General features: G+C 34.7%; 1 protein-coding gene across 1 annotated transcript in view; it reads right to left on the bottom strand.

Moving 5' to 3' along the window:
* Nucleotides 1-1,392: 1,392 nt before the first annotated feature.
* LOC129743100 (exostosin-1) overlaps nucleotides 1,393-9,893 on the bottom strand; it is a 64,550-nt gene continuing 56,049 nt past the window's right edge. Inside the window, exon 7 of the mRNA XM_055735058.1 lies at nucleotides 1,393-4,407. Within this exon, the coding sequence (XP_055591033.1) occupies nucleotides 4,299-4,407 (109 nt within the window). The 3' untranslated portion in view covers nucleotides 1,393-4,298. The remainder of the gene's footprint in view (nucleotides 4,408-9,893) is intronic.

The following is a 9,893-nucleotide window of genomic DNA, read 5'->3' as shown; positions in this document are numbered from 1 at the left end:
TCAAAATCTGCTAACAGTTTTGACAAAACTGTCAAATTTGCAAATTTTGCCAATTTTGTGTTTAGTCAATTTTGTCAAAATTATCAAAATTGTTGAAATTTTCAAATTGTAAAAATTATCAGTAGATAATGTTATATTTTTTCAAATTGCAAAACTGACCAGCAAATTTGATAAAACTGTCGAATTTGAAAAACTGCCAAAGTTGACAATATAACAAGATTGACAATTTTCACATTTTTTTTTATAATTTTGTAATAATTTTCATATTTGTCAAAACTGTTTAAATTGACAAAATTGACAAAATTATCAAAACTAAGAAAAAATTCCCGAATAATCAAAATTGACGAAATTGGAAAAATTTACTAAATTTTTAAAGTCGACAAAATTAAAACACAAATAATTTTCTGCTAATTTTGTAATTCTTTTTAAATATTGACAATTTAGACCATTTTAAAAATTTCGAAAATAATGTCAATATTAACGATTTGTACAATTTCAATTGCAAAAATCGGAATATTATTGTAATGTTAAAAAAATTTACAATTTTGACAATTTAAATTTTTTTGAAAATTTGGACAATTCTTTAAATTTGAACAATTTAAATTGTTTTGACAAAACTGCCGAAATTGTCAAAAATTTCATAATTATAAAAAACTGTCAAATTGACAAAGTTTGACCATTTTGAAATTTTCCAACAATTTGCTAAGTTTTCAAACTTTTTTACAATTGGCCAATTTTGTCAATTTTGTCAATATGTCAAAATTTTCAAAATTGTTAAAATTTTCAAATTGTTAAAATTATCAATACATAATTTCATTTCTTTTTTCAAATCTAAAAATTGATTAACAGTTTATACAAAACTGTAAAATTTCACAAAACTGACAAAGTTAACAACATTGATAAAATTGACAATTTTCACATTTTTTTAAAATTTTGACAAAATTTTCATACTTGTCAAAATTTTTACAATTTGAACTGTAAAAATTACCAATACATAATGTCATTTGTTTTTAATTTTCAAAATTGACTAACAATTTTGACAAAACTGTCAAATTTGAAAAAAAACTGACAAAGTTGACAATTTTCCTTTTTTTTGTTAATTTAAGACAATTTAAAAAATTTATCTATAGTTAAAATTGAAAAAAAAAATTAAAATTGACAAAACAAATAATTTTAATAATCTAAATTTTGTTAAAAAGTTTAAAAAAAATTAAAATTTTGAAACTTTTGAAAATTTTGACAATTTTTGCAATTTGAATAATTTTAATTATTTTGCAATTTGGACAATATCATTCTTAAAAATTGTTTTAAAAATTTTTGAAAATTGTTAATAAATGTTGAATTTCTCAAAATTTTCATAACCGTTAAAATTGCCAAAAACTACCAAATTTATCAAAAGGATCAAAAGTTCCAAATTGTCAAATAGTCAAAATTGTTTATATATTATGTGTATGTATGTCGAAATAATCAAAATTATACAAATATTAAAAAATTGTCAAAACTCTCTATTTTTTCCAATTCTATCAATATTGTCAGTTTTGTCAATGCTGGCATTTTATTTTCCAGTGTAAGAAATATTGTTAATTTTGGAAAGTTCATCAATTTGAAAAACACACTTACAAAATTAGTTAAATTGTTCAAATTTTACAAAATTGTTTAAAAATTAATCATTTTGACAATTTCGACAATTTTAAAAATGCTTACAATTGCAATTTTTTTCGATAATTTTGATTATTATGAAAATATTGAAAAAAAATTGTTCAAAATTGGAATGATTTAAGATGATTTACTATTTTGAAAGTTTTGTAAATTATGATTTTTCTAACGAATTTGAAATTTTGTGTGAATTTGGACTATTTTGGCACAGTTGAAATTTTTCCAATTTGGCCATTCTGATAATGTTGACGATATTACCAGTTCAAGTTTTTGTCAAAATTATCAAAAATACGTACCGAATTATTGAATTCATTCAAATTTTCTTATGGTCAAATTGTCAAAACTGGCAAAATTCTCAAAGTGATCGAATATTTTCTCAACTACTTAAACTGGCAAAATTAAAAAAAGAAAAATTTAAAATCGACTTGTCAAAATTGTCATATTTATTTTGGAAAAAAAAAATTAACCGTCGGGAAATAAAAATTGCATAATTAGTTCAAATTTAACATTTTACGATTTGAAAAGTTTAAAATAGGAATAAAAAAATATTCTATTTCTAGCAACAAATGATTGTTTTTAAAAACATATGGTTCTTCCTTAAGGGGGGGGGGGGGGGGTAGGGTCTAACGGGAATAAAAAAACACCATTTTCACGATTTTTTTATTTTTTTCTAGAGCTATCGTTCAAACAAATGTATTCAAATTTTTTGCATTATAAAAAGCATTGTTAAAAGAACATTTAGTAATTTTTTCGTAGAAAAATATTGAAAAATGAGCCGGTGACGGAGCATTTTCGAGGATGCTTTTTAGAAAACAGGATTTGCGGTGGACACTGTATCTCAGCACAGAATCATCTGAAGTCAAAAAAGCAGAGCAAAATATTTTTAATAGATGTTTTTCTGGACCCCAACGTTTTTATTTAACTTAAAAAAAATTTTATGAAATTTTTGTGGCTGTTTGAAGTAAAAACTACGATTTTTCACGAAAAAATCCACCATTTTTCACCTGTAAAATCTCCCCAAAGTAAAAAAAAAAAACAAAAAAGAAAAACGTTGGGGTCTGGTATTTTATACGTAAAAAATATGTTCCAAATTTGAAAAGAATCGGATAAGTAGTTTTCAAATGACGATGTCCACGGACTTTAAATATGTGCTTTCGAGAAAAACGCATTTGAAGTTTCTGCTCTTGCTTTCTTGCAGTATTAGATAGGAGGAGATAAAGGCCTATAACTTCTACAGTTTTGCTTCAATTGACTTGAAAATTTGACACAACATTCTTGAAATGTTTTACAATAAGAAAATAAAAAAATAAAAAAATCGATTTTTTGAAAGTGTTAGACCCTACCCCCCCTTAAATAAAACTTTCAGGTAGCAAAAAGTTGAACGCTCGAAACCCCTCTTAACTTTAGAGTTTAGGAAAAAGAAGTTTCAGTTTAAAATCGGAAAGATTGCCAATTGCTCGATAAAAATACACTTTTTCCTAATACAAAATTACGAATATAAAACTTTTGATAAATGCTACGCATTGTTTTCGCTATGCAAAACTTTGTTCTTTTTTTCCTCTGTTCTTAAAACTTTAACCTGGCACAATTCGATTACGAATGCATTTCAATTGCTTGACGTTTGTTGTGTTTGATTCTGCATTTGACTTCATAGTTTCACGTGTTTTTTTCCTCACAAACCAATCACCTCCAACCCAATCGTAAAATCTCTTTCAATATTTTATCTTAGCTACACAATGTTTGACCTAAGCTTAGACCGAACTTTAAAAAACCACTATGATTTGACGGGTTTTTTCCCCCTCTTAATTGAAATTGTAACTAATACGCATCATATCAGTTAGTCGCAATTCCACACCTTTTCAGCCTATTTTCTAAACTTTTTTTTGTTTTGTTTCGTCCTACTTATCGCACTAACGAGTAAAATGCGACTAGTGAATGTGTTGTTTTGATATTTTAGCAAATTTTGTTTTTTGTTTCTTGTTTTTTTGACGTATTGAACCCCCTAACGATGATATTTACAAGCTTTTGGTTCTATACATTTGTTTGTATATATACCTAAGTATTTGTTTAACTAATTTTTCGAAATAACAACCGATTTTCCGTTTTGCTTTTTTCATAATTGATCTAGTCTGTACATGATGTTTTTCTTTTGTTGTTTGCTTAATTTGATATTTTCAGTTCCTTTCTTCAACTGACCTTCGTCTATTGGTATTATTTAAAAAAAACATCCTAACAATTGCTAGTTACAAAAATAAAATAAAAACACTAATAAAAAAAGAGAATCTCTACTTTTTTTCTACTTTCATGATTGAAAAAAAAAAGTTTCCTTAAAAAAATCTCTTCTCCCGAAAACGAAGAAGATCGTCCTGGCTATCTGTTTCGAGTCGTCGAGTCTTTGTCCTCCATTTAGTCAGTCGGCTAGTTGGCCAACCCTGAAGCACCCAATCAAACCGGGTTTGGAATTTTAAAATTCTTCTAGTAGAACACATCTGCTCTTTCTTGAGTTGATTTGATTAGATTAAGCATTAGAGACTTCTAGCTTTGGCCAACCATCAGTTTAGTTACGTTGAGTTGAGTTGAGTTGAGTTGAAATTGGTTTGAGTTGTTGAGTCCGTCCTATCTTAGTAGATGTACACCAATCGCTAGCTGCCGACCAGTTCGATTTGACGGTACTTTTTCCTCAGATTCGAAACGGAATCGCGATACAGGACCGGATCTAGTCGGAGGTTGGACCGGAGTAGCGGCATGTAGCTGAAACAGTAGAAAAGGAAAGAGAGAAAGGAAATCAATTAGATTAAGTGAACGGATCTTAAATTGCTAATGTTACAAAGACTGACAAATCATGAATGAATAGAAAAGGTTCGTTAAAAAGTCAATCAGGAACTACATAATGAACCCTGTAAACACTTCACATAAAGACAAATCAACTTAAGAGTTTCAAAATTATTCAAAACCGGTAGAATCTAACCACACCGAACTTGTCATCCGAAAAAAAAAATAAATTATATACCTCAGGGTTTGAGGAATTTAATTTTCAAGAGGAAAAAAAGTTCAATGTTGAAAATCATCAGAACGCATTTTCTCATTAGGGGGATGTAATTAAATATCTAGCCTTCAATCGACATACTCTAAATCAAAGAATTACAGGCTAAGCCATAACATTAAAACGTCCAAAAAGGGTACATTGAAAGAAATAATGGTAGCATGGTATCTTTCTTTGGTACAGAAATGTTTGAATGTGAATGTTTGTGTGCAAGTGCACAAAAAACAAACTGTAAAAGACTGAGAAAAAAATCAAGCTAAACTTATTATTTATTTTCAAAGGGAACTTATTTTTGCACGCAAAATGAAGATATTATGTTGCACTATTGCTTAACAAGTATCATTTTCAAAGGTCTTGAAATTCGTGTGGTGCAGGCACTTGACTCACTGTTGTTTTGTTAGTATGAAAATTTTTCATCAGCTATGGACTTGGATGTCGGATGAAACTTGGAGGATGGTCGATGATCGGAGAAAGGCGAAAGTCGGAATTGAGCAGGCATGTACCGGGTTAGCCAAAGCAGCCGCCCGCTTACGATATGCGGAGCTGGAAAAGGCAGTTAAACGAGCTTGTAGACGAGACAAGAGAGCCTGGACAAACTCCCTAGCCGAAGAGGGGGAAAGAGCCGCCGCCAATGGAGATATCCGATTACTTTATGACATTTCTCGCCGCCTCAGTGGTGCAAGGACTAATGCAAGAATACCGCTGAAAGACCGAGCAGGTCAGTTATTGACCGATCGAACAGATCAGCTCAAACGATGGACTGAGCACTTCGAACAACTCTTCCGAGTCACGAATAGCGATGGCCAACAGAACCCGCAGCTTGAAGCGCCAACAGTAAGTCGCATAAATGGCGTCAACTCGGAAGCGCCCTCGCTGGCTGAAATAGAAGCGGCAATCAAAAACATGAAATCCAACAAAGCGCCTGGAATCGATTGCATTCCTGCTGAAATGCTCAAAGCCGACCCTGCCCTGTCAGCACAAATGTTGCACCGTCTTTTCGCTGACATCTGGGATACTGCAACATTCCCGGCCGACTGGATGCAGGGTATCCTCGTAAAGGTCCCGAAGAAAGGAGACCTGACAGAGTGCGGTAACTGGCGAGGCATAACGTTGATCTGTACAACCCTCAAAGTACTCTGCAAAGTGATCCTGAACAGGATCCAGGAGAAAATCGACGCTAAACTCCGACGGCAACAAGCTGGATTCCGATCCGGACGATCATGTGTGGACCACATCACAACGCTACGAATCATACTGGAACAAATCAACGAATTCCAGGACTCTCTTCTGCTGGTGTTCGTTGATTTCGAAAAAGCATTCGACCGACTTAATCATGAAAACATCTGGGCGGCTCTAAGGCGACGAGGGGTCCCAGAGAAACTAGTCCATCTCATCGAAGCACAATACGAGGCATTTTCGTGCAAGGTCTTGCACGACGGTGTCTTGTCCGAACCAATTCCGGTAACTGCTGGAGTGAGACAAGGATGTATCTTATCACCGCTACTTTTCCTCATCGTAATGGATGAGATTCTGACTGGATCGATCGACTGTGCACCGAACCGAGGATTGCCGTGGAATCCTTTAACGATGGAGCAACTGAACGACCTTGACCTGGCTGATGATATTGTATTGCTCGCCCAAACACAACCGGACATGCAGAGCAAACTCGACGACCTCACCGAAAGCTCCAAGGCAGCAGGTCTCAAAGTCAATGTCGGAAAGACCAAGTCGATGGAAATCAACACAGGAAATCCCTCCAGTTTCATGGTAGCTGGGCAACAAGTTGAGAAAGTGGAGTGCTTCCAGTATCTTGGTAGCCAGATAACGCCTGATGGTGGTACCAGGAAAGACATCGAAACCCGGATCAGAAAGGCCCGATTTGCGTTTGCGAGTCTCCGAAACATCTGGCGGTCACGCCAGATCTCTCTACGAACGAAAATCCGAATCTTCAACTCAAACGTCAAATCCGTATTGCTGTACGGGTGCGAAACTTGGTGCACATATGCGGTAACGACGCGAAAACTGCAAGTATTTGTAAACAGCTGCCTGCGGAATATCATCCGCGCTTGGTGGCCTGGCAACTGGATCTCGAATGAGGAACTACATCGCCGGTGTCATCAAAGGGCGCTAGAAATCGAGATTCGGGAACGTAAGTGGAGATGGATTGGGCACACGCTGCGAAAAGATGAAAACGAGATTTGCAGAGAGGCGCTTGACTGGAATCCAGAAGGTCATCGAAGAAGAGGCAGACCCAGAAACTCGTGGCGGCGAAGCCTAGCCGCTGAAATTCGAACTGTCGACGAGAATCTTGACTGGGACCAGGTGAAGACGCTGGCTCCGGATCGTCAACAGTGGAGGTCTTTTACCACGGCCCTATGCACCGGAGGATCGGCGCGGGATCATTAAGTAAGTAAGTAAGTAAGTGGCGTTGTTCGTGGCGTAGAGAATAGCCTTCGAGTCTGCTAAGCCAACAGTCATGAGATCGAATCTCGGTCACGGCATACATAGTACATTTTCTGAGGGTTGGTGTTTTTAGCGTTTGTAAGATGCTAGCCATCATATACTTAGAAGATGTACGACTTAGAATTAAATAAAAGGATTCTCTTCGAGGAAACGCCAAGTTTCATTGACATCCTTTATGTGTTTGTGGTCGTTTAAAAAAAAACCGAGAATGCTTATGGTTTTTGTTCCAATTTATGATTTTTTTAAAGGAAATTTTCAACTGAACAACTTTGTTAAAGATCATAACTTCGTATCTCATTATGCAAAAAGGTTAATAGATGTTGATTAGGGGTATGTCTTTTCGCATTGAAAAACAATAAATTCAATTGAAATCACTACTCGTGTCTCTTGAAGTAGTCATGCAATACCTCGCTAGGCACCCAGCATTTATGTTAATTGAATTTATTGTTTTTCAATACCAAAAGACATACCCCTGTTAAATAGCTTTTTTTTACATAAAATTGAATTTTGGATTTATCACCGCGATTTTTTGTATGGGAAAATTGAATATTTTGTACTGAAAAACAATCGTATCTTATTATGTAAAAATATAATCAATTAAAAATGGGTTTTTACTTTAACCTTCCAAAGCCGTTCGCAAAATATCCGTTTCGGGGAAATTTGAGTTGTAGTTTGATTTCGTTCTCCTGGCTGTAAATGTTAACCGATTGTGATGATATTATATTCATTGTGTAGGTAATTTATTCTAATTAATAAACCTTTATTAGATTTACCTTTACCAGATTATCAGAAACTGGTTCAGAAAGTAAAAAGTCCGAAAAATCAATTTTATTATTATTCGTTTTTAAAATGTTTCTGGCTGTGAAAGAATATTTTTATTTCGTAGAACAACCACCGAAGCCAATCATTTCATTTTTTACGAATCGTTACACAGAAGTGTATCTTTTGTTTACGCATTCATTGATGAATGCTTTTCATCATTTTCACCGGGGCCATGGTTGGGCGCGAACATAATTCACTGATAGAAGTTATTCACTCTTTAGAAAATCTTGTACGTCTTTTGTAAAATCGTCTTCACGATCGGTTTCTGCCAATGAAAGTTAAGGCCCTTCTGGAAGAAACTAATAACCCATCGGAAACGGAAAAAGTGATAGAGGAGTTCTACCAAGTCTACAAATCTTCTTTGGATTATATTCGCAAGTGGTTTGGCCCATTGAGTGATTTTAAGCCCTTCGATTGGCTGCCTTTGCTGGAACCACATAGTTTCAAATTCGAGCATCTTGAGAACTGTGTGAAAACTTTAGCGGACCAAAGTATTGAAATCAACGATGTCAAACTGTATGACCAATTTTTCGTCTAAATTCGTTCATTGTGCAGCAAAAAGATGATTTCAGGAACAAACTAACTCATGAAAAATGGAAATTATTTTTCCAATCAAATCAATTACCGGATCATCACTCCGAGCTGCTGACGATTGCTGAATATTTCTTCGCAATTTCGGATCACAACGCCAATGTAGAGAGGATTTTTTCCATCATCAATACCCAGTGGACCGAGGAACGCGGAAAACTCCTAATTGACACAGTTAGTGCGATTATCTTACTGCAATACAACAACAGGCAAATTTCATGTTCAGGGTTCCATTCCTATTTGTTGCAAAATGAAGAGTTGCTTGAAAAAATCGGTTCTTCAGAGAAGTATGCTCCAGAACAAGAATAACTTCCTTTTTTATGAAAATAAATACAATCGATAATATATTGAATTTAAAAACAGAATTATATTAAACTGTAAAAAAACGTTTTTGATCCTTATAGGTTGGGATATCATCTTATCTTGTTAAAAATTTCTATAAAAACTTTTTTTTAAATAAAAATCACAAAATAAAGCGTCCTACTTTTCGTCCTACTTCAGATTGAAAAACGTCCTATTTTTTTAAAGTATTTTGAGCAAAATGTCCTACTTCCCGAAATTTTATTCTGGTAAGCCTACTCGAGAAGCACCTTTTGCCATTCTTGCAGCAGCACGACGAAGCTCCGCTATTTTGGCCAGATTTGGCATCATGCCACTATTCTATAATTGTCCTGGAGTGGTATGAGATCAATTCTGTCCATTCTGTTTCAAAGGACATGAACCTATCAAACCGTCCGGAATTATGCCTGGAGGAGCAGTAGGCTACTGGGCAATAAAGGGTGATACGGTTAAAATTTGATCAAGGGAAAACGCGTGTAAATCGGTGAAATCGTTTATTTAAAAAATCAAATTAAATTTCTTTTTCAAGTTTAATTAGTATAAAATTCAGGAAAAATATTCAGTTAGGCTTCCGCTTTTCAAATCCGAATTGCCGGGCCTTACGCTTAACCCCTGCCATCAAATTTTGTACAGCCACCTTGTCCACCTTCTTCGCCGCAGAAAGCCAGTTTGCCTTGAACTGTTGCTCGTCCTTAGCAGTTTTTTTGGTCTTCTTTAGGTTCCGCTAGACAAAAGCCCAGCATTTCTCAATTGGGCGGAGCTCTGGCGTGTTGGGAGGGTACTTGTCCTGCACGTTGTTGGCGGCGTACCACTCCATGGCCTTTTTACCGTAATGGCAAGATGCCAAATCCGGCCAAAACAGTACGGAACAACCGTGTTTCTTCAGGAAAGGCAGCAGACGTTTTTTCAAACACTCTTTCACGTAAATTTCTTGGAAGCTATGAAAGTGCTGCTTTTCAAGCCACAGGTACAGATGGCTTGT

The sequence above is a fragment of the Uranotaenia lowii genome, chromosome 2 (assembly GCF_029784155.1).
Source record: "Uranotaenia lowii strain MFRU-FL chromosome 2, ASM2978415v1, whole genome shotgun sequence".
Classification (NCBI taxonomy): domain Eukaryota; kingdom Metazoa; phylum Arthropoda; class Insecta; order Diptera; family Culicidae; genus Uranotaenia; species Uranotaenia lowii.
The sequence above is the reverse complement of the archived record's forward strand: the minus strand, read 5'-3'. Positions and strand labels throughout refer to the sequence as shown.